Source organism: Corythoichthys intestinalis, chromosome 6, assembly GCF_030265065.1.
Source record: "Corythoichthys intestinalis isolate RoL2023-P3 chromosome 6, ASM3026506v1, whole genome shotgun sequence".
Taxonomy (NCBI): domain Eukaryota; kingdom Metazoa; phylum Chordata; class Actinopteri; order Syngnathiformes; family Syngnathidae; genus Corythoichthys; species Corythoichthys intestinalis.
Genome location: NC_080400.1, coordinates 23319577 through 23345280, shown reverse-complemented (window position 1 = coordinate 23345280; position 25704 = coordinate 23319577). Strand labels below are relative to the sequence as shown.

General features: G+C 38.3%; 1 protein-coding gene across 2 annotated transcripts in view; it reads left to right on the top strand.

Annotated features, from left to right (window-relative positions):
- npas1 (neuronal PAS domain protein 1) overlaps positions 1 to 25704 on the top strand; it is a 114049-nt gene that overhangs the window by 24717 nt on the left and 63628 nt on the right. For both annotated transcript variants that reach the window (XM_057839092.1, XM_057839091.1), the window contains exons 2-3: positions 4817 to 4984; positions 10983 to 11221. In XM_057839092.1, the coding sequence (XP_057695075.1) occupies positions 4890 to 4984; positions 10983 to 11221 (334 nt within the window). In that variant the 5' untranslated portion in view covers positions 4817 to 4889. The remainder of the gene's footprint in view (positions 1 to 4816; positions 4985 to 10982; positions 11222 to 25704) is intronic.

The following is a 25704-nucleotide window of genomic DNA, read 5'->3' as shown; positions in this document are numbered from 1 at the left end:
AACGCGAATGTGGCCATAGCTATTAAGAGTTATTCAGATAACTATAGCATAAAGAACATGCTAACAACTTTACCAAACCATCAGTGTCACTCCAAAACACCAAAATAACACGTGAAATAATATCATAATGCGTTAATAATTTCACACATAAGTCGCTCCTGAGTATAAATCGCAAACCCCAGCCAAACTATGAAAAAAAAACTGCAACTTATAGTCCGAAAAATACGGTATAATGCTTTTAATAACAACCACAGCAGCAATAAAGTTCTGTATTTTAAGACAACTCCAACACAGAAAAAGATTTAATAACTTGTTTGGAAAAAAGTTTAACTCTTTAACACCTGAGCCTACTTAGTTCGAATTTGTACGCCTTTGATGTTGCCTTTAAATTTTAAAAGAAAAAAATGTTCACAATGGCCTGGTTGGGTCCCTTTCATCAGGACACCATAACCTTCATGTCCAAACTGTTGTTTTCTTCACTGACCAATTATAATGATCATTTTGGACCCCGAAAGACAAAAAAAAAAAAAATTCCCAAAATCTTTTGTCAAAATTTGTAATATTGATTTCCCATTGACAACCAAACATGCTCGACCAACCGTTTTGAAGCTTAATAATATTTAGTGAACTTGTTTGGATAAACATTCAACAGAAAAAAATAGGACTTAATCGTTTTATGTTTGACAATTCAACAAAAACAGCAGGTATGGTCGTAAGCGTTTTCAGACTTTACACAAACTATGTTCAAAACAGATTATATAAAGTATATCTACAGTGCAAAATAGTGAAAAACATATATAAATACATATATACTGTATCATCTAACACAAAAAGGGTTTGGAGGATATCTCTTTGTGAGGTTAGGTATTGTACCCATCACCTTATCAAGAGCATGCAATCAAGCTTCTCGAACACACACATTTATATACAAATTGAAAAGATTGATAGTGGGAATAAAAAAATAAAAAATAACATTGAAAAAATGTCTTTTCAAAAATATTGACAAAAAAACTAGTTCAGTTAATTTTATTCAGGCATGCCACTCAGTTTCTTCTTGAACAGGACTCAGAGCTACGTCACACACTACGTCACACAGCCCACTCTTCCGCCGTTTACACGCTGCTGTAACTTCTCACTTGCCGAGACGCCGACTTATCCGAAGAAAACAACGACAAATCCGGCTCATTCTCTTCCTTGAGTTGATGAAATAATGCATTAGCTTGCGTTAAATTTAGTTTTCAATTCATTCTGCACATTTCAAAGTTGCTTGCTCAATCCAACCGGCCGTCGCTCGCTAACTTGCCTCCCTCTCCTTAGGTGACGCCTCGCAATTTATTAAAAGTGTTCACATGACGTCTGTCCTTGTTGACCTCACAACGGCTCCTGGGATATGTGGTCTTTTGTGGTGCTTTCGGTTTTCAAAAAGGAAAATGAATAATGGAAATATGGATATAAACAAATGGCCCATGCAGTGTTTTAATGCTTATTTATGAGGGCAATAAAACTAATCTCAAAACTAAACTCAAATGGCATTATCTCCCAGTATTACTTGGTCGATTGACTTCAAGTAAAAACGGGCGTGGACCTCAACTTCCACACTTTCAAATGAGACCAACCAGCGGCATGTGGGTGATGTAATTACAGCGTGACGAGGCTTCAAAGATGATATGCGTAATTTTTGTGCCGCCAACACGTTCTGTGTTATAGGGTTAAAACGTATATTAAATTAAATGCACGAATAAATCTCTTTTCTCCTTCAAGGCACAATGCAGCACTCATTCTGGTGTGCACACGTTGAATTTACTGAACTAGACATTCAGCTCCTTTCTCGGCTTCAGGTACGGCAATAATTTTAGCCATTAATCTGCTTGGATTATCTTTCTTATATAAAGGCTTGTTGCTGCAGTGTCTGTGTTCAAATTGCTAAAAGGCTAACAACACTGCTACATAGATGCTAACCGTTAGCTTATGGATTGTCAAGTTGTATGTTTGCATAAAGGTCATTGCAAAAAATATCATGATTAATGGCTCATTTGTGGGGAAAAATATTGTATAACTTGTGTCTCAAGACTTTGATGTTTACATTTAAGTAGGATCCTTTCATTATGACGACACTGACATATAATACTTGAAAGCTAAAAACGGGACAGAATTAAGTAGTTTGTGAAGTGGCGACTTTGCGTCTCTTCCAAATTCTATTTCAAAGGTCTAAGAGCTATGAGTGACGCAATAAAATTCATTTAAAAAAGAAAAAAAAAAGATGAGCTGACTTGACAGTGTAGTAGCCGGAAATTAATCTTCAAGCAATTTTACCTTCTTCGTGGCTGACAAGCTTCCATTTCCATTAAATTCATATTGTGACATACAGTGCTGGCCAAAAGTATTGGCACCGTTGCAATTCTGTCAGATAATGCTCAATTTCTCCCAGAAAATGATTGCAATTACAAATACTTTGGTAGTAATATTTTCATTTATGTTGCTTGCAATGAAAAAACACAAAAGAGAATGAAAATAACAATAATAATAATAAATCATTATCATTTTACACAAAACTCCAAAAATGGGACGGACAAAAGTATTGGCACCCTCAGCCTAATACGTGGTAGCACAACCTTTAGACAAAATAACTGCGAACAACAGCTTCCAGCATCAATCAATGAGTTTCTTACAATGCTCTGCTGGAATTTTCGACAATTCTTCTTTAGCCAACTGCTCCAGGTCTCTAAGATTTTCAGATCTCTCCACAGGTGTTCTATAGGATTCAGGTCTGGCCTCATTTCTGGCCACTTTAGAAGTCTCCAGTGCTTTCTCTCAAACCATTTCCTAGTGCTTTTTGAAGTTTGTTTTGGTCATTGTCCTGCTGGAAGATCCATGACCTCTGAGGGAGACTCAGCTTTTCCACACTGGGCCCTACATTATGCTGCAAAAATTGTTGGTAGTCTTCAGACTTCATAATGCCATGCATACGGTCAAGCATTCCATTGCCAGAGGCAGCAAAGCAACCCCAAAACATCAGGGAACCTCCGCCATGTTAGACTGTGGAGACTGTTCTTTTCATTGAAGGTTTAATTTTTTGTTCCTGTAAACTTATGTTAATGCCTTTTCCCAAAAAGCTCTAACATTCTTCCAAAACGTTTTTGGCTGTCTGAGGTATGTTTTGGCAAACTCCAGCCTGGCTTTTATTATATCTCTGGGCCAGAAGTGGGGTCTGCCTGGGTATCCTACCATAGAGTCTCCAAACTGTCATTTTCAGTCTCTCATAAGGTGTTCTATGGGATTCAGGTCTGGTCTCATTGCTGGCCACTTTAGAAGTCTCCAGTTCTTTCTCTCAAACCATTTTCTAGTCATTTTTGAATGGTGTTGTCCTGCTGGAAGACCCATGACCTCTGATGGAGATCCAGTATTCTCACACTGTGCCCTACATTATGCTGCAAAATTTGTTGGTAGTCTTCAGACTTCATAATGACGTGCACACGGTCAAGCAGTCCAGTGCTAGAGGTAGCAAAGCAACCCCAAAACATCAGGGAACCTCTGCCATGTTTGACTGTTGGAACTGTGTTCTTTTCTTTGAAGGCCTTGTTTTTTCCCCCCTATAAACACTTTGTTGATGCCTTTTCCCAAAAAGCTCTACTATTGTCTCATCTGACCAGAGAACATTCTTCCAAAATGTTTTTGGCTTTCTCAGGTAGGTTTTGGCGAACTCCAGCCTTGCTTTTTTTATGTCTCTGGGTCAGAAATGGGGTCTTCCTGGGTATCCTGCTAAAGAGTCCCTTTTCATTCAGACGCCGACGAATAGTACGGGTTGACACTGTTGTACCCACGGACTGCAGTATAGCTTAAACTTGTTTGGATGTTAGTGGAGGTTCTTTATCCACCAAATGCACAATATTTCGTTGAAACCTCTCGTCAATTTTTCTTTTTCGTCCACATCTAGGGAGGTTAGCCACAGTGCCATGGGCTTTACACTTATAGATGACACTGCACACGCTAGACACAGAAACATTCAGGTCTTTGGAGATGGACTTGAAGCCTTGAGATTGCCCATGCTTCTTCACAATTTTGCTTCTCAAGTGCTCAGACAATTCTTTGGTCTTCCTTCTTTTCTCCATGCTCAATGTGGTACACAGAAGGACACAGGACAGAGGGTGAGTCAACTTTAATCCATTTTAACTGGCTGTAAGTGTGATTTAGTTATTGCCACCACCTGTTATGTGTCACAGGTAAGTAACAGGTGCTGTTGACTACACAAATTAGAGAAGCATCACATGATTTTTCAAAGGGTACCAATTTGGAGTTTAGTGTAAAATGATAATGATTTAATTTGTTTTCCATTCTCTTTTGTGTTTTTTCATTGCAAGCAAAATAAATGAAGATATTAATACCAGAACATTTGTAATTGCAATCTTTTGCTGGGAGAAATTGAGCATTATCTGCCAGAATTGCAGGGGTGCCACGTAACCACGTAAGTAAAGTCATTCAAAAAAAAAAAACAAAAAAAAAAATTTGCTCTTGAGGTGAATGCTGTTAGGCTGAAAATGCTGCTTCCTCTGCCATTTTCAACATTTGAGATTGGTTGATAATTTGTAAAAATAACAAATGGCATGGGAACTCACTGTTAGTGTAGGTTAATGCAAAAAAAAAAAAAAAAATCCAACTTATTTGCACATAGAATGCATATGCCTGACATGAATCATTTCTAGTAATGCTGCAGAAAATTCACCCAGGTTCTCTTGATTTATTTGGATTTTTTCCAACATCCATTCGCCTTAAAATGACAAACAGATCATCTTTTCCTTCCCGTTCTCGGGACCTGCAGGTCCGAGTCTGTCCGATCGCCCGCCAATCAGAGCCTTCGTTAAGAGCGGCGTGGCCGCCAGCGTGGGACAAGGATGGCCACCATGCCGTTTGTCAGTGAGGGGAAGTGTGTGAGCGTTGAGTGGGATTTCCTGCAAGGACTTCTGGCCAAGCCTCCTACCCTACCCTGGTGAGACTGCAAACACACGCACACACCGGATGATACCATTTAAGCCTCGGCGCATGTCTATGAATTTATGTGAGCAAGGTAAAATGCGCTGATTGACAGACGGAAAACAAACTGTATCGATGCGACCAATCCAGGCAATACAATAGTCTTTTAAAAAATCCGACGCGTATTGCTGCTCACCTGCCAATCTCGGCCGTTCCGCCAATCTGCACCCCTTTGGCGGGAGATTAAGTAAATTTGGCTGGAATTATTAATGGGCAGTCAGTTACGGGCGGATATAAAAACTAAGCAGAATCAATGTGTGTGTATTGATTGTTCTCTGTGGCTGGGGTCGTGGCTGTATAATAATGAGATGTTACAGGGGCTGACACATACACACACTTATACATATTAGACAATAGCAAGGAGAAATGCAACCCTGTCACTTTATTGAAGTACAAACAACCGCAATGTGCAGCACACACACACACACTTCCTGAGGGATAAGAATCAACACTAGTGAGGGAATAATGCTCACCACACACACACACACCTTAGCCCTGTGCACAGCACCGACACAAATTGTGAAGTGGCGGTGACAACATAATTCCAGCGCTCAGGCCCCATTGAGGAGAGTCAATACCCAATCAGAGAGACAGGGTACCTGAGCCCGGCCCCTCCAACACCCCCCTCACCCTTTCTGTCACTGCGCCCCTCCTTCTCCTATTGATCCCTCAATCAAGGCCTCGGCTCACAAGCCCGGGACCAGATGAGAGCCAGCCAGAGTGGGAGGGAAAGTGAGGGATATGCGTGTGTGTGTGCGTGTGTGCGTGCGTGCGTATGGATTTGGAAGCAAATGGCATTATTAGGACTGTGTAGTGGTAGACAGAAGAGAGGGGTTTGTCTGTAATTACCAAGCCAATCTGCTGGAGATGGGCTGCCATACAGATTGTTTCACTTGAATTGCAGCAGGGCTATTACCGCTCTATGTATTTACGAGATGAGCTTTCGCAGTGACGCAAACGTCGTAAACAGGTGGTCGGCTCACGTGCTTTTTCCGCGTTATGTGGTTTCTCTATGGGAAGTTCTCCGTACACAGTGCGACGGAATCAGAATTGAGTTTATGTGAGTGGTTTCCATGAACTGCTGACTGTCGGACACGAGTTTGTGGAATTTGAATCGTTGTTAGACTGTGCTGGAATGACCAGTCCGAAATGAGATGCTGTTCATGTTTTATGTCTCTGTTGCCAAACTGAAACACTCTCAGCTACAGGCCCGGATCTAGGTTTACCCACCAGAGTGGGCACTAAGAAATCTTGAGGGGGCACCCCCAATGCAGTCTTTTTTTTACCCTCTGCATTTCTCCGGGCTTGGGACCGGTGCAAGTAGGACACTGGCTTGTGTCCCGTGGAGGCTGCATTAATTTTTTTTTTTTTTTTTCATCTATCTACTTATTCTCGCAGTCGGTGTGATGTCACGATAACGTCATCTCGCATAGCAACGTGTCGCCATTTTGAGATGGGGGCATGTACAGGTAAACATCCGTAGACAAACGTCTGAAATTCATATATTTCAGCTGTGTTTTGTGTAGGGTTGTTACGATCATGTTTTTTTGCTCCCGATCCGATCCCGATCGTTTTAGTTTGAGTATCTGCCGATCCCGATATTTCCCGATCCGATTGCTTTTTTTTTTCCTCCCGATTCAATTCCAATCATTCCCGATAATTTTTCCCGATCATATACATTTTGGCAATGCATTAAGAAAAAAATGAATACAACTCGGACGAATATATACATTCAACATACAGTACATACTGTAAGTGCTGTATTTGTTTATTATGACAATAAATCCTCAAGATGGCATTTACATTATTAACATTCTTTCTGTGAGAGGGATCCACGGATAGAAAGACTTGTAATTCTTAAAGGATAAATGTGACTTTGTATATTGTGACTAAATATTGCCATCTAGTGTATTTGTTGAGCTTTCAGTAAATGATACTGTAGCCATTTAACTGTTCTGCCCAAATGCATGATGGGAAGTGCAACCATGACTGTGCATAGTGACACCAATTGTGACAACACATGGTGTTAAGAAAAAGATTAACTACTACCTTTCTTCCCCACATTACTTCCCATGATATTTTTAATTGTTGAGAGGGGAATTTTAAGGCTTTAGACAATTAAATACAGGCTCCAAAGACTGCCTAAATTCACTCTACTCATTATACACTGCCTTTTAGCTCTATATATAGGTAAAACGGCGCCTTTATAGATTGAACGCGACAATGCGTGAGTGGGTCGTGCAGTGCATGCGTTAACTGCATTAAATATTTTAACGTGATTAATTAAAAAAAATAATTAATTACCGCCGTTAACGTGATAAATTTGACAGTCCAACTTTAAGCCAAAACTCAAGACTCTGGATCAGTGTAAGACATTTTGTCTGTAACGTGAAATACAATTAGAAAACGATTTAATTTAAAAATATATATATATTTTAAAAAAAAAAGGCATGTCCGATATTTTTTTGCCGATTCCGATACTTTGAAAATGACGTGATCGGACCCGATCGATCGGGACATCTTTAGTTTTGTGTCTTTTCAATAAAAACGTCTCAAACATGACTTATTATTATCACGAGTCACTGCCGACAGACTCGAGGAGGCGATACAACCTGTAAATCTGCCAATACAAAGTCGCAGCTGATAGCTGGATAAGCAATCCAAAGGAATTGCCTGCAGTGGAGTTCGGAAACATCTACAACTACCTCATAAAGTCACCCAGTGAGTCTACCTTTATCAATTACGTGGAATATGTACTGTGTGGAACAAAGAAAACTGGTAGTATATACGGAGTGATTATTTCTGCCGTAACCGGTAATTCGCCTCCAAGCGTTATTTAGCCGTGAACACGTCACGGCAAATAACTAATTTCCACCAGGCCAATAATATACCGACTGACCGATCAGAGCAGTTCACGGCAAAAGAAAACTAACGCTTTGCGAGTTGTCGGTTATGGTAATAATAACCACTGCCTAGTCTATTGAATCCTAGCAGCTAATTGGGGCAAAAAAATCGATTAAAGTTTACTCACCAGTAATAAAATGTCGGCTGCAAACGTAAATGTGCCTGGATTTAGGTTCCCACTGGCGAGAATGGTCCACGGAATCGTCTTCTTTTACTGTTCCTCGATTGATTGCTTTCAGCCATTTGCTTGTCCTTTTCTTCTTCAAGGAAGAATGAAGAACTTCAAATGCGGCTCCGAACTCTTCCTTGTGTTACAACCCGCAACACGGCAACTTTTAGTCATTCCGACGGAAAAAAGACCGCAAATAAGACAAAAGTTCAACGCGTTTGTACTACAATGCACGACAGAGTAACTGCTTGTGACTCGTGTTTTGCCCCCATTTCAATACGGCAACGCAATGTTGTGGCTGGTGACATCATTAATGCCCGGATGGCCGACTGCGAGACTGTGTCTGGAGGAGAGAGAGGAAGCGCGCGGATAACAAACGAGGTTGGAAAAACAGCTTGTTTTGGTGATTGCTTGTTCGGCGCGGTTGCGGTCAACAGTAACCGTTAATCCTGCAATAAAAAAGTAGGTGAGACCAACTCTCCGTACGTTCGCTATATCCAGTGCGACGCTACAATAGATATTCCCGACATTTTGATTTGGTGGGCACGACTCACGCCTGGGTGGGCCGTGCCCACCCCGGCCCCCCCATACACCCGGCCCCGCTCACCCATTTTTTAAAAATCTTTATTTGTTCAAATGAACAGTAAAATCAAAATAAACTAATCAAACAAAACATATTTTTATAATAATTAAAGATGTATTTAAAAAGGTAAACACAGGTACATGTGTTCAAAAAAATGTAGAAAGATGTAACTTTTTTTTGCTACCCTCTTTTTTCACTGCGATTTATACATAACCATTAATCTATAAGAATATCAATATGATAATAAGTTTTAATAGTACTATAATAATTAGTGCTGCAACGATTAATCCATTAACTCAGGTAATTAGATTAGAAAAAAGCTTTGATTTAAATTTTGCTGCTTCAAGGATTTGTTTCATTAGATTGGTATTGTAATGGTTTGTTTTGAAAATGTTTACATTTAGTTGTATTGATTTGGGTTGATACACTGCCCTCTAGTGGCAACAGTGTAAATGAAAATGAATCTGCTACCTGTTAAGACCAACATAAGGTAAGTTTTTTTTTTTGTTTTGTTTTTCTTTTTTATACATTTGTAATTTAGGTATATTTATAGCTATATTTAGCAATTTTGTGGATACAGTGATACCTCAGCTCACGAACGCTTAAGCTCACGAACTTTTCGCCTCAAGAACATTAAATTCGCGAGCATATAGTCTCTGCTGACGAACTAGTTTTCGGCGGACGAACCAATTCACGCGGTCGAAAAGCGCCACGAGAAGCTGACGCACGCTCACGGCGTCCCAGTTCGTCCCCTCACTTTCGCTGAGTGCGGACGTGGTTTGTGTTTGATAGACATTTTGGACCATATTGAGTGTACTTTTGCTATTATGGGACCGAAAAAGAGTTACCTACAGTCCTTATGGAAGGTGACTCGTGTTACCAATTCGCCCTCGACTGGTAATTGGCGGTGCTTTCAGCTTCCCACCGTAGTGAGAAGTGGACCGGCGAGTCACGTTGGCTCGTTGTCGTCGGTTCGCCCGATTTCCTCTCCAGAAAGGTGGCGGCGTGCATACAAACACCCAGAGGCGTCGGATGGCTTTTTGTGGGCACTTTTATGAACAACCAAAAGCATGTGGGGGGCACAGCACTGGAGTCTACGCTAACTGCGCACTTTGCCGGTAACACTCTCCTTCCAAACAGTAACTCCCTCCCTCCCTCCTCCTCCCACTCCATTCCATCAAGCCATCAACTACCATCACAAAGGTAAATAAAACGACTTTATTATACAGTACAGTTTATTTCTTTAATTATAATACAATAGCACATTTATTATACATAAAATAAGGTATATTTTTGTGTAGTTTTAAGGCTTATTTAGTAGAAAATTATGTTTTATGGGGACCTGGGAACGGATTATTCTCATTTTAATGGTTTCTTATGGGAAATAAATGTTCGGAAGACGAACTTTTCGCCTTACACACACTTTCTGGGAACCAATTATGTTCATGAGCTGAGGTATCACTGTATATGTGTTTGAAAGGTTTGTAAAGATCATTGTAAAAAAAAAAAAAAAAAAAAGTTAGCATTTTAGAGCATTTAAGCTAGCGAACTTTTGGTATGCAAGTTAGCAAATTGTTCTTTCATTGTACTTAGATCCTCAATTACATTTTTTAAATGCCGTTTGAGGATGAGCTCAGGTATTTAAATGTATTTTTAAAGGAAAGTGCAATTGTGTAAGAAACACACAGGAATTTTAATTTGTATTTGCATTTAATGCTCTTTTAAAAGTGCAATTTTAGCAAGCGTTTGTTTTACATCTCCTAAAATTTATTCTGCAACACATTAAACGTTCCTAAACCGATTACTCAATTATTCGAACTAACTAGTTGATAGATTAAACTATTCTTGTCCTCTCCTTCATTTGTCAGCTTTACAAACAGTACAATAGAAATAAATCAGTGAACTTTTCTATAGTACCATAATAAAACCTTTACATGGTGTCATGTTATTTTGTAAAATTCAACCTTTTATAACTTTGATGTGTTTGTTGATACGTTCAAACTCACGTTTGGCCGTTCCAGACTTTTCGTTCTGCTCTTATACAGAACCTTCATAGTTTTGCATTTGCAGTAACAAATATTTCAAATGGTTCCTAATTCCTTACACCAGAAGAATATGTCTGTATTGTTTTGGTGATTAAAACCTGGCCTTGGAACAAGCTTATGTCAACTTTTCATACCCACTGCATATGATAGAGGGATAAATGCCATCGTCCTAGTTTACACCAATTTTATTACACATATTACACAGTGATATATCACTCGTCAGCCCATGTATTTTCATCTTTATCTCCCTCAGTCTGCAAAACCTTCGCAAAGAGAAGTCACGCAATGCGGCCCGGTCGAGACGCGGGAAGGAGAACTTTGAGTTTTTTGAGCTGGCCAAGATGCTGCCTTTGCCCGGCGCCATCACCAGCCAGCTAGACAAGGCCTCAGTTATCCGGCTGACCATCAGCTACCTACACATGCGGGCCTTCGCCAGTCAGGGAGACCCGCCCTGGAGCCCTCTGCTGGAGGGAGACAGCAATTGCAACAAAGGTAAGCAAACGTCGGTTTATTGTTATGCCTCCTTCCCGGTCATGAAATGCAGTGCACCCTTTTAGTTGATTGAAAGCAACATGGATGTAATGGATTTCGATTAGATTAGTTGTTCTTTATTGCCCCTTCAGAGAAATGTGTCTTTGACAATATGCTGCAGGAAACAGTAGAACAGTTCAAACCTAACTGACGCCAGTCATTCTTATCCACTGTGCTGTGAGAACTCATCTCTTTTTTGCCATGGGAATTTTTAATGCGTATTTTGCATTTACTGCAAATAATGCCAAAAATGTTTAGGGACAGACAGAACAATAAAATGGGTTTCTATGAAATGACAGAAGGTCCAATTAACCTTTGTATTAACTTGTTGCCATTCAAACAATAGAATAATACATAGCTCAGAGAGTACACTGCATGATAAAAAGATCTTCAAAAGAGGATCAAAATAGTCAAAACCCTTCTGAGTATGATGCACTACAATTCTACGACTCAGCAAACAGCATTCTTCAGAATCACAGACACATTATTACCATAATTTTTTGAGTGTATTTCACACCTGTGTGTGAGTCGCACCAGTCACAGCATGCACAATGAAATGGACTAATATGTACTGTATATAGGTCACACTAAGTAAAGTTGCATTGTTGATTGAATTTTATCAGAAGCGGCGTTTCCATTACAGTTTTTATTTGGCGCACAGAAAGAAAATTGAGCATTATCAGGCTTATACTTTTCTTCATTTTATTTTTTTATGACTTATTATTATGGTCAAGCCCGCCGCCTGTGTAAAAGCTGAGTTCAAGCTAGGCGCTAACGCTAATGCACAGCTACACTGCTGCCGTACTCCCTGGCGCTCTCGCTCTCTGCTGACGTAATTGCTGCATGAATTCCAATTTAAGAGACTTGACAGTTCAGACCACCGCCACATTCTGGAAAAATGTGGCCCAGATCAGATTTAAACCACATATGAAAGTGACCCAGATCGGATTTGAAATGGTCCACTTCTATTTGACTTGTCACATTCAGACCGTCAAGTTAATGCCTCATTCGAGTCGAAAAACACGATCGTGTTCGTGATCGGATTTGCGCATTGAGACCTGCGGTCTGAATGTAGTCTTTGTTACAGCCAGACGATTTATAGTCCAGTGTGGCTTATCTATGGGTTTTTATCGACTAACGTGCGTCTTATTTCTTTTGAAATTTGGCATGTACACCTTTGAGTCCAAAAAGGAGGAGTTGGCAACCCAAAATGTTGAAAGAGCCATATTCGGCAAAACATATATGTCTGGAGCCGCAAAAAATTAAAAGCCTCGTAGAAGCATTATAATGAAGCAAACACATGTTGTATGTATCTATATTAGCCTACTATCAAAATGACTAAGTTGGCTATAAATACATAATGAGCCTTCATGATTAAATGTTTATTTTCCTTGCTGTGCATTCTATAGAGAATGACGCACCACGTGACTACTTGTTGTTGTCCGATACTGCCTTAAGTTTAACTTCATTACAATATTAATGAATCACGTTTAATTGCTTTGATAAAATTAAAGAAATACAACAAAGAAATTCGAATTTTGATGTCTTTGTATTTTGAAGATTCGAAAACAACAACAACATCAAAATAGAATGTGTATAACTTGCCTGGGCAACAAACATAATGCAACAAAAAGCAGGCTGCATTTATAAAAAAAAAAATAAAACGACACCCTTTTGAAAAAGTAAAGTATATAATCGGAGTTCACGTACCTGCATAAAAGCGAGGGGGGTTCAATATCGATCACATCACACGACTCATCACAGAGTATGCTGCCGCTGAATTAATGTCCTTCATTTGCTGATTGGTGAAGTTGCCTGCCATTTTTATGGCCCTTTCCTTCACTGTCTTAGCGCAAGAGGCATGTATTTGATTTTCTGTATTATCTTGGTTTTGTTTTTGAAGTCTGCAAATAGGTGTTCTGATAAGTTGATGAATGACTCCTTCATTTACCAGTCACTATCTGTGAAAGGTTTTCCACGCTTTATTTATCCTGATTTGCAATAAAACTTGAAGCAATAGTGCAGTTTGGAGATGCAATCCACTTTTTAAATCTATTTTTGTACTCCCATAATTTCTCCAGAAGTAATGCAATCGCACTTACTGGGTGCTCGGCTGCAAAAGTAGTATGCCTTCCCTGCAAATGTCTTTCCACACTTTTGTGATTAGACAACTTCTCGCTACACAGCAAGCATTCAGAAAATCCTTCCGCATTGGCAATGAATGCAATTGATTCGGCCCAAGAAACGGTGAATCCTCTATGTTCCTCAGGTTTTTTTTTGTGTTTTTTTTTTTTTGTCTTTTCCTCTTCGGAATCCATGTCCCATCATATAGCCGCCAAGTTGGTTTACAACAGCCGCCCTGCTGATAGAAACGTGCGCCGCAGGAATGTTGAAATGTAATATTTAATCTGCACATTTTTACAGCTTTGGAAAATTTTAAGATTGTATTTGAAATATTTGTCCTCCTACAGAAACCATGTTCAAACAAAAAATATATTTCCTTCCCCCTTCTTTTTTCCATTTTCAAACATTTTTGAAAGGTTCCAGACAGCCACTAGGGCAGCGCTAAAGAGCCCCATGCGACTCTCAAAACACGGGTTGCCGACCCCCGCTCTTAATCCTTCAGTCTTCATCTTCCATATCACTTCAGACGAACTACGCCAACTGTGGTAATAGACGCCGCACCTAGAATGCGTTTCTGGCTGCTATCACTGGGAAAAAAAAAATAAAATAAATAAATAAATAGCATAGAGTCGCCGGTCAAATTATGAAGAAAGTACGACTTTTAGTCCGGAATATACAACTATTAACATTTTGACGCAGAATTGTACAATTAGATTTTCAATAAAGTTTGTATTGCTTATCACTGGTTTGCATTCCTAATCTTGTTGGAATGATGCGCGTGACAAAGCATCTGTTCTATTCCCCAAAAGACATAATTGTATTTGGACTGGCATCATTTTCAGTCGTCTTTTAGCCTTCATCATTAATTGTGTTTTGCATTTGACCGCACACACAAACACTCATGCACACATTCCTCATTCACAAGCTGGCAAAACACGCGCGTGCATATGCATTTTAAATCGCACAAAGACTTTCCGCAGGCGTCCTCCTATCTATCCGCGTGCTGCATGCTACACAAAGAAAGGCGAAACTATTGGCGCGTTTTGTAATTACAGGAATTAACTGTGTAACAAGGACAGTGTAATTACATAGCCTGTCTAATTGCTAGTATTACTGAGGGGAAACCACGCAGATACAATACAATTAGAGATCCGCTTTTTTGTGTGTGTCTGTGTGTGATTATGCTTCTTTCTTGCCTAATTTGAAAAAAAGTGTGGGTGAAAAAAAAAGAAAAACGCTATGTTAATTGCATGCATATTTGTTGTCGCGTGCAAGCGTGTCATCCTACCACAAAAACAGCGTTGTGTTTTCCAGATAAGAGATAATGGCTTTAATAGCGTGATAAGTTTGGTCGTGTATAGATGCTTGTGTCAATACAATAGCTGACTTAAAGGGGCTCTTGAGGCTGTAAGGATTGATCGGCCGGCCCGGGAAAGGACACATTGAGGCAGGACTACTTTCATTGTCGACCAAACTATTTACTATATTGAATTAATAGGTTCTATTTTCGTGTCTAGTGAAAATTTAGAAGGCTACGTTGTTGGGCTTTGCAAGAAGATTCTTCCAAACGGTCATTCATTTCCACTGACAGCGGCGTACGTTTCTTTTGAAATGGAATGGCGGCCAATGAATGATCACTGCCAAGAAAAAAGTTAACCTTGCCTGCAAACTTAGAATTCACAGTGTAGCAGCCTCAGACATTCCTACACATCAACGTGAAAGACTTAGAAAAGGAACAGATAACATCCTCTGTAATAAATTACCTTCATGTGCAAGATGGTTGCTTAAAGTATTTAAGTATTCAAATGGTGAATTGTTTTCAACTTTTGATAATGGAGTAAATAATGTTATAATAATAAAAAAAAAATTGTTTAAATATTTTAAAAATCGCAAAACCATGCCCCCAAATCCGAAAAGTTGGACATATAGCCCTATATTTCCATAGGAATGCTACGTGGGCGTGACTTAAAACATAATTTTTCTATCTTTTAAATGAGCAAAAACCCGATGCTTTAATGCTTTACGTGGTGTACCTGTAATTCCGACACCATGTACTAGGAGTGGGAACGTCTTGGTACTTCACGATACGATACAATTTGCGATACAAAGCTCACGATAATGATGATCTGACGATGTGGCGATACAACGATTATCGATACATTGGTCAGGAAATCATTCTAGAATATTCTACAAACAACTAATACCGTATTTTTCGGACTACAAGTCGTACCAGCCTTAAAATGCCCAACGAAGAGAAAAAAAACATATACATGTCGCACCGGAGTATTCTTGGCAGGAGCATATTGATAACCTTTTTTGATACAAAATATCACAATATATCACCATTTCGATATTTTGTCACACCCCTACCATGTACACTGAAAATTGAGGGGGAGAATTTTTTTGTGTGCACTCTTTCAAAGCTAAAAAAGAAGGCTCACCAAATGCATGCTATGGATAAAGCTTTGTGGCCGACCACTTAAACAACTGAATGTCAAGACATTCACCCAAGGACACTTATGCTTGCTCAAAGGTAAGTTAATGATCGATTTGTTAGGAAAATATTTGATAGCATGAAGTAAAAACGTTGATTAACTTTTAATGTTAGTTTGCTAACAAATGACTGCCTATTTGTTCATGAGCCTGTCACTACACAACTCAAATAAAATATAATTAATCTAAGCTGTCAAGATCTCAGCACTGAAAGTCCAAAGTAAACACCACAAATGTTCCATAAAAAAAGGAAGATGTACTTCCGTTTGGCCACGGACGCACACAAAGGAAAGTTCTCCTCACGCACAAACCTATCATTTTTGCTGCGGTCAACTCGAATGCACGCCGCTCTCTCAACATTTAGGATTTATTTACGTCGTATTCCTGTTGCAGATGTATGTTTATGATGTTAGTTGCATCTGTGAATAATATTGATAATCCTACTGAATGTAAAAGATTGCTTATTCATCGTCACAAAAGCTTCGGGAGAAAAATCTGACAGAACACATGACATAACGTTACCGCTAGATAGATATTCAGCCTGTGGGTTTCTTGTTTTCAAGTTTCGAGTGGTAGCATTTCGCCTCGATTATAATAATGGTCTCCTCTCTGTAAAGTTTAATACCATGGACAAACCACACCACTGCATACTGCAACCCTCTCTGTCTGCTTCTAGATGAAATTAATTTAAAAAAATACAAAATACAAAAAAAAAAAAAAAAAAAAACGGTCTATTGCCACCTGTGATAGTGCAAATTCAGAAATTTGAACTCCCACCATCATCCATAAATGGTTCATTCAGTCAATCACTGTCACTGAGAGAATATGACTGAGCCTTGGTTTTACAGAGCTTTACAAGGGGGCGGGGCTTTTCGAAAGGTCCATTGAGCCATTTTGTGCAGACTCAAGCACAGGTGCATGCAAAGATGGGTATTAATGACATCACAAAGAAAGGCGGGCAATCTGGGATACTCGCATCTGATTGGCTAAAATAGCATCCAGCATTGATGAAATCTGCCTCCGCTCAGGTTGGACACTAGTTGGAAATACTTTACGTTTTCTCCACTTATACAGTTCAAAAAACTGAAACTTTTTATTTTTATTTCACAAATGTTAGTAGATTAAAAAAAAAAAAAAAACATAACCTCCCATTGACCTAGCGTCCACAAATGTGGTGGTCATCACATTTTGGGTCATGGAGACAGGTGGTGCAAAAATTAATTAATTGAGGTCAGCACCAAAAACAAAGTGCAAACAAAAGACTCAGAGATTAAAAAACTCTAAGGTAAACAAAAGACTGTTCTCAAACATCTTAAAAGGAACTCAAACACGGGAGGACGACAACACAGGAACACGCTGGGCTCAAACGCTGACATGGAAAATTTTGCAACAAAGACTGAAACAAAACGGAAAGCTTATATACACAGACAAGCGGACAAGGGGTAACAGGACAATGAGGCGCAGGTGGGTGACACGAGAGGAAGCAGATTGGTGGATACACAAGGAGCAGGAACAACAGGTGAAATTAATGTGTGATCACATGGACAAGACACACGAGGGCACAGAACCAAACTCTAACCATGAAAGTCTAGCATTGTGATTTCTCTCTGAACCTTTCTTTCCCCAGTCATTTTGTGATATAATTATCAGTACTTGCAAAAACAGATGAGTAGTGCTTTAGATCTAGTGATAAATGTATCAAATTCACATCACAACAACAACAAAAAATGGTCGCACTTCAAGGAACAGGCAGTAGGATTTGCCTTCCTATATCAACAGAATTGCAGAAAATTTTAGAATTAGAAAAGGGTCTACTTACGTCTTTGAAAAACCAAGATTGTATTCTCCTAGGCTTTCAAAGCTGTCGTTCTGAAATATTGAAAACAACGAAGCGATCAAGGAGCAAGGGAGAAGTTCGACTTGACTCTCACAAATCCTTGCAGAAGAAGGTTGTTTGGGCTACTGATAGATCCTTGAGGATTGGTGTGAGCATTTCATCGCACACATCGTGATGGTATGATGAATCTTACGAGTAAAACCCAGAAAATCTTTGCAATCTTTGCGAGGATAGCGTCGTATTGGAGTGCTGGCAAGGTCTTCTGTAAATTATGACATTAGGTGGCGGCCAGCAGCGAGGTTGCTATGGAAGTAACTCAAAAACTATGCGGCCATCTAAAAAAAAAAAATGTAATACGGGTTTTGACACAGCAAATGATGCATGCAATACAATTTAACGCTAAAAGGTAAAACGCTCAAGAAATGAACTCTTCAACTGCCCTTTAAACAAGATTATATCCACTGAGACGTACAGTGGTATCGCTACATATGAAGTTAATTCGTTCCAGGAACATGTTTGTATGTCGAAATGGTTGTATGTCGAGTAAGATTTTCCCATAAGAATACATTATAATCCCATTAATTCGTTCCACAGCCTGAAAACCTACACTAAATCCTGAATAAATTATACTGGTACTATTGCAAATAACAGTTACACAGAGCAAAACAAATAAATTTGGAATAAAAATCGGAATAATAATATAATAATAGTAATGATTAGGGCTGTGAAACAATTAAAATTTTTAATTGAGTTAATCACAGCTTAAAAATTAATTAATCTTAATTAATTGCAATTCAAACCATCTCTAAAATATGCCATATTTTTCTGTAAATTATTGTTGGAATGGAAATATAAGACACAAGATGGATATATACATTCAACATACTGTACATAAGTACTGTATTTGTTTATTATAACAATAAATCCACAAGATGGCATTAACATTATTAACATTCTTTCTGTTAAAGGGATCCACGGATAGAAAGACTTGTACTTCTTAAAAGATAAATGTGAGTACAAATTAGAGTAATTTTATATTCAAACCCCTCTTAATGTTTTCGTTTTTTTTTTTTTTTTTTTTTTTTTTTTTCAATCAAAAAATAAACTAATAGTTTGCCATTGTTGGTGTCCCTGAGCGGGACGTCACATGGGCTCGCTGCCGTTCACAGTGTCTTTAACTACGTAAGGTAGTGATTGAAATATACTACAAGGTGTCAAGGCGAGTTTGAAATTAATTAGAGATCTAGCCAACGAGTGCGTTTTGCCCCTTGACTGACGCCGTAGTTTCCGGGTTCATTGTACCTTATGTTCATTTGAGTGTTGACTTCACAACGTACGAGACCTCTGATAGTTTGTATATTATGACTAAATATTGCCATCTAGTGTATTTGTTGAGCTACATGAAATGTTTGAATAGAGTTTGACCAAAGTCTGAGTAAGTTTTATGTGTGTTTCGCATAGCTATTTTGATTGGGAATGCCAGTTCTCTTTGCATTGAGCACTTTTCTTTTTGTGAACATTACTTTTTGGGGGATAGGAATATCATTTTTGATGTGCTTTCACTAAATGATACTGTAGCGACTTAACTGTTCCGCCCAAATGAATGATGGGAAGTTGGGCAATCATGACTGTCAGTGGTGGCTGCAAATGGTATATGTTCTGCGTTGTGTTCAATGAAGCGTGTTATTCTTCTCCACGTAGCTCACCACAATAGTTATGTTTGTTGTGAAAGAGTTTCCGAAGTTTATGCAAATGAACACCTATTTCCACTCGGCATTTCTCTGCCTCTTAGCTCTCAAAGTGCAAAAAAACAGCGTCATTGTAATCTGTTTGAGGCAATGCATGAGCGGGTTATTCCGCGCACACGTTAAATCCGTCAAATATTTTAACATAATTAACTTTAAAAAATTAATTACCGCCGTTGACGTGATATATTTGACAGCACTAGTAATAATAATAATAATAATACCTGAAATAATGTAATGAATGGGGTTCTAATGTGGCGAATGTGTTTTGCGTGGTGTACCTGAACGCACCACTTGGCTGACTTGACAGAGTGAGGGAGGGAGGACTTTTTACATTTACTTTGTTTAGCTGAGATGGACAATGGCATGTTGTGTTACACAAGTTCTGAAATAAATGATTAAAAACCTGCCGAAGCTGATGATTTTTTGGTGATGTTAACACAATAATGATTATTAAAAAAAATTAAAGGTCAGAGGAAGACCGCCGAGATTCTAGACATTCTTCGGCCGTATTGTCAAGCCAGTTCACGGACGTGCCCACCAAGCGCGGATTTTTGTATCATCATTTCGATCATTTTTATCAATGGTAAGCCTCACCTTTTTCCTTTTTTTGCCACCTGGACCAACATTCTTGGAACCTATGTTGATTTCTCTCACAAGCAAATCCGCTTTATGTCAGTCTTGCGGGAAAACAAAGTGACTGCGGCGCTGTCATAAATTGTCATATTTCGAGCATGTTGTCGGATGAAGAAACAATGACGAGTCAAATTTTACGTTGGATGTCAAAAAGATCCTGTGTCGAAGCGATCGTATGTCGAGGTACTACTGTATATGATAAAGCTGTTTTCTGTCACTTTAAGAACATTTTGGCTCTAAATGAGTTCATATGCACTCGGTTTTTCAGCTGTAATATAGTGCTCATCTTTTCTTACAGTGATGTGTAACAACTCTTAAATCATGGTAATATAACACAATACTGATTTTAAAAAATTGTGAATTTACAGCTTAGATCAAAACATTTAAACACAGTGGTGACCAGATGTTGCAATGTGCACTGAGATGGGGGAAAAAAAATATTTTGGGAGTCTTACATCTTGTTTGCCCCATAATTTTGCACTTCACTGTTAATTGGGTTTCTATTTAAGTCCTAACTTCTGACAAAATGTCACGAGAGAGCTTTTCAGTTATTGCTCATGGTGTAATTGGTTGGTTTACATCTCAATCAATAGAGCTGCAGTCATAACAAGCACTAGCAAGGATTATCTTTCACCAGTCCACGTTTATAATGGCACACAATGCCTACCAAATAGATGATTTCATGACTAGAAATTTCATACAAAGAATATTAATGCGTTGAAAGTTTTTGTTGGCATTTTCTTTTAATCAGTGATGGAAAATCATAAGAACTCAATAATATGTACGGGGGCAGGAGGAGTTAAATGGCAGGAAGGCTTATTAAAATAACCCGCCTTTGTTGTTTTGGCATTGTGTTCTTGTTAAATGTCATAAGTGTATTGAAATGTTATATCTTTGATTTTTGTTGTTGTTTTGTGTTAAATAATTTCACGCAGAATTAGTGACATGCTTGTATGAATAATTGCTTTAGAATGAAAATAATTAGTCAATGTACACCCTCGGTCAAAAGTTTCGAGACTGAATGGTCTCCAAATGAATCAATGAATAAAAATTACGACCCCATAATAGAATTAAATGGGCTTCATGTTGGAAAAATGTAACATTTACATATCTTTTTTTTTTTTTTTTGCACTTGGTTTTTCCTAAACAATATTTTTAGTTGTTATGAGAAACGAAATATTCAGGCTGCTAAAACTAATGAAGAAATTACCATTTGTGATTCGCTCCCATAGATTCTTGCTAGCAGGTGGCCACGCTGGTAAATACAATCAAACGTTTGTTTGTGTTAAGTCAGTGTCCAGACAAGGGGGCGGGGCAGTATGAGAATGCCAGCCAGTAAGAGAGCACTCGCAAATCTGAGACAGCAAAATGAAAGATTGCACACTGACTCAATAGTGATGCAATTTTGGCTTCATCTTTGAGAGACTTTGACCATTAAACATCACTTTCCTTGTAATTAAATCAAAATATTCACACATTCGACATTAAAATCAGATGTAAGCTCTGAGTGAAATGCCATTAATAACATCATCATGACTGGTATGAATGTTTAAAATCCACTTTTATGCTGTAATTGCAGCTATTTGGTTCATGTATTTGCATAAAAGTAGTAGTTTCTCATAAACACAAAAGTATTAATTTTTTTCATTACTGACTTCCAAAATGCTAACTTGTCTCTCAGCATTAATACAATCAGATGTAATGCTTTTTTTTTTTTATTTTTATTTTATTTTTTATTTTTTTTAGGGCTGTCAAAATTATCGCATTAACGGGCGGTAATTAATTTTTTAAATTAATCACGTTAAAATATTTGACGCAATTAACGCACAAATGCCCCGCTCAAACATTAAAATGACAGCACAGTGAAAGGTGTACTTGTTGTGTTTTTCGGAGTTTTGCTGCCCTCTGCTGGCGCTTGGGTGCAACTGATTTTATAGGCTTCAGCACCCATGAGCATTGTGTAAGTAATTATTGACATCAACAATGGCGGGCAAGTTTTTTTTTTTTTTTTGAAAATTTTACAAATTTTATTAAAACGAAAACATGAAGAGGGGTTTTAATATAAAATTTCTATAACTTGTCTTTGAAGAACTACAAGTCTTTCTATCCATGGATCGCTTTAACAGAATGTTAATAATGGTAATGCCATCTTGTTGATTTATTGTTATATTAAAGAAATACAGTACTTATGTACCGTATGCTGAATGTATGTACATCTTGTGTCTTATCTTTCCATTCCAACAATAATTTACGAAAAATATGGCATATTTTGGAGATGGTTTGAATTGTGATTAATTAATTTTTAAGCTGTAATTAACTCGATTAAAAATTTTAATCATTTGACACCCCTATTTTAATTTTTTATTTTTTATTTAACAAGTTTCAATACTTAACAAGTGATGCCACACAATCACAGCGGGACTAAAATTGCAACACTAATTTGAACATCAGCTTGAATATGTCGAGCCACAATGCATGGGCCGAGTTTTAAGTGTGATACATGACTTTAATTCTGTAAGCGGAGTGTGGCCGGACCACAAGCGAATGAAGGAGAAGAACGATGAGGGAAAGGGACAAATGAGGAGAAAGGTGCAAAGTGTGTGTGTTGGAGGAGGGCAAGGCTGAAGAGGGTCGCGTTCTTCCACACTCCCAACATGTCCGAGGGTTCTGGGATGGGCGAGACGCAGCCGATGGAAGGAAGGAAGCAAGGAGTGCTGGAGGAAGAGAGGGGAGGGGCCACTGTGGCTTTTGTCTGCTTCCCACGTTTCAAAGCCAGTCTTGAAAAATGAATAGACAGAGCAAAATCAATTGCATGACCTTCACAGAGGGAGAGAGGGAGCGAGATTGAGAGAGCAGAGCATGAGGAGGGTGCTGGGGCAAGTAAGGAAATGAAAAAGGACATTTTAAAAGATGCTTCTTGTTTTGCACGTGCCTTTATTAGTGTCACTCTAAAGCCTTATTATTACATATACACTTAAAGTTTTCTTGCAACCGTTGCATTTGCGTCTTATTAGCACTCAGAACCTGAAGTACACCTGCGTAATCTGCTGGCCATTTGAGAGCGGATTTTTTAAGTTTTGTGACAATATAAGAACCGACTCTATCAAGAGAGAGATTACTCTTTAAAATAGTTTCTAGCGATGTCTTCAGCTCAATGGAATGAAAGTTGAAGAAAATGCAAAATATATATTCATATTGTCATTTCTGGGGGGGGGGGGGGGGGGAGTATTCTGTTATGTTAAAGAATAGTTTTTACTAAAATGTCAAAAAAAAATCTGCAACACAATTGTCAGCTAGAGTACATCAAAATTACTTTGTATTTTTTTGTTACTTTCAGTGAAATATAATATTGTATTAAATTGATCGAAGGTCCTTGAATTGGTAAATATTGTATATCATCCAAGTAATCGATACCATATTGTTGTGAAATGGATGCTTTACAATAGAGTTGTAAAGACAAAAGCATTTTAAAATTATGTCGGATAATGTCGACATCAGTTTCTCATTATTGGTTTTGTACCAATATGCACATGACAGTGCTGACATGTCCACTGATTGCCTGCCAGTGTTTCTGTTGATTTGACGCCCCCTGCTGGCACTTAGGTGCAATTAGTTTTCAAAAGTTCCAGCACTGTCTGCTGACGGAATCATATGTTGACGCGAGCTCATTGCGAGTAGAAAAAGCTAAATGGACAAGCTAACGTCTGCGGCCAATGTACCATAGCGGTTCCTGCCATCTCACCACGTTGTTGGCGGTGTTGTCAACTTAGCAACTTTCTCGCTAAATCTGGCGACTTTACAAAGTCTCTTGGCGACTTTTTTTTTTTTTTTTTGTCAAAAGGGCATAGCAACAAATCTAGCGACAAGTTACCATTATTTTTTTTCTTTTATAATGTGTTGTATTTCTGGTCCATTTAGTTTGGAAATGTTTTTAAAAAGGATTGGGGTTCATTTGTTGTTCTCAACATATTTAGGGTGTTTTTTTTCCAACTTTTGCTTCTCCTACGACATTATACCTCTCTTCTACATTGTCCATTACAATTGCAAATTATGCAAAAAACTACTGTTTGCACTACTGTATTTTGATTTCAACAATAAATATTGTGGTGCAATACAGGCACTTTTCCCATAACTTCAGTTTAAGTTGTTCTCTTTTTTTCATTGAATGTCTATTTGGAAAACCTTAAAGTTGTTACATTTATCATTATTAAAGCATCCAGTTGGACATCACAATACAACTAGCCATAATATGTCAAGTCCATGACCGCATGTAACAGTATCTGTTTCGGATTTTTGGAGTTGACAATATCGAGATATCGGTTAAAAAGTCAATATCAGAGAACTCTAAAATATACACCCATAATTAGAACTGAACATTCCGAAGGAATGATTGCTCTGTTCTTTCACCTCAAAAATAAAGTCTGTAATAATTTCCTCCCAACAAGGGTTGGTTGAGGCAAAAAAAAAATGAAGACAACAAGCCGAACAGTGAATTTTGATGTTTTGTTGTTGTTGTTATTTATTTGTTTGTTTGTTTGTTTGTTTATTTGTTTATTTTTGCTTTCTATCTTAAACAAGACTGATGCAGCAAAAAAAGGTGTTTATTTATAACACCAATGTTTTGATCATTTTACACTGCATCAGCCTGGTAGTGTGGTATGGCTCAGGTGGTAGAGTGGTTGACTTCCGAGTCCTGACCCAAGGGTTAGGGCAGGGGTCAGCAACCCAAAATATTGAAACAGCCATATTCGATCCAAAAAAGAAAAAAAAAATAGGTCTGGAGACGTGAAAAATTAAAAGCCTTATATAATCCTTATAATGAAGGCAAAACATGCTGTATGTATCTAAGAGCTATATAAGCCTACTATCAAAATAACTAAGTTGGCTACAAATACATAATGAGCCTGATTATGAGCATGATTAAATGTTTATTTTCCCTGCAGTGCATCCTAGTTTAGTTTAGTAACTTCATTACAATATTAATGAATTAGAAGAATGTTTGTGTCATGTTTGTCCTCCTACATTTCCTTCCCCCATCTGTTTCCAGTTTCAAAAATTTTTGAAAAAGATCCCGGGACCCACTGGACAGCGCTAAAGAGCCGCATGCGGCTCTAGAGCCGTGGGTTGCTGCCCCCGGGTTAGGGGATTAAACTCTCAACCCTCAGTCAATTTTTGATGAATAATTCCAGTATTTCTGAACTATAAATTGGACTTGAATAGAAATTGCAGACTCATCCAAACTATAAAAAAAAAGTGCAACTTCTAATTTGGAAAATATGACAGTTGTAGAAAGCAATCAGAAGGTATTCTTTTATTGCCCTTAAACTTTGATCTTTATCATCATCCATTTTTCAATTTTCTATTGCCCGCAGTAGGCTGAATTGTCGGTCTTGTCGCCAGTCAATTAGAGAGCGCAGACAACCATTCAATTTCACATGAACAAAAACACTGAAGCCAGGCCAAGTTTCCACTAAAAAATATAATCAATTAACTATTTGAATTACAAAAAAGTCACCCCAACTTGCTTGCTAAAGATCTAAATCTCAGGTTAGTACTTGACTAAATCAGAATGAAACGAAACCATAAATATTGACACTTAAAACGACCTC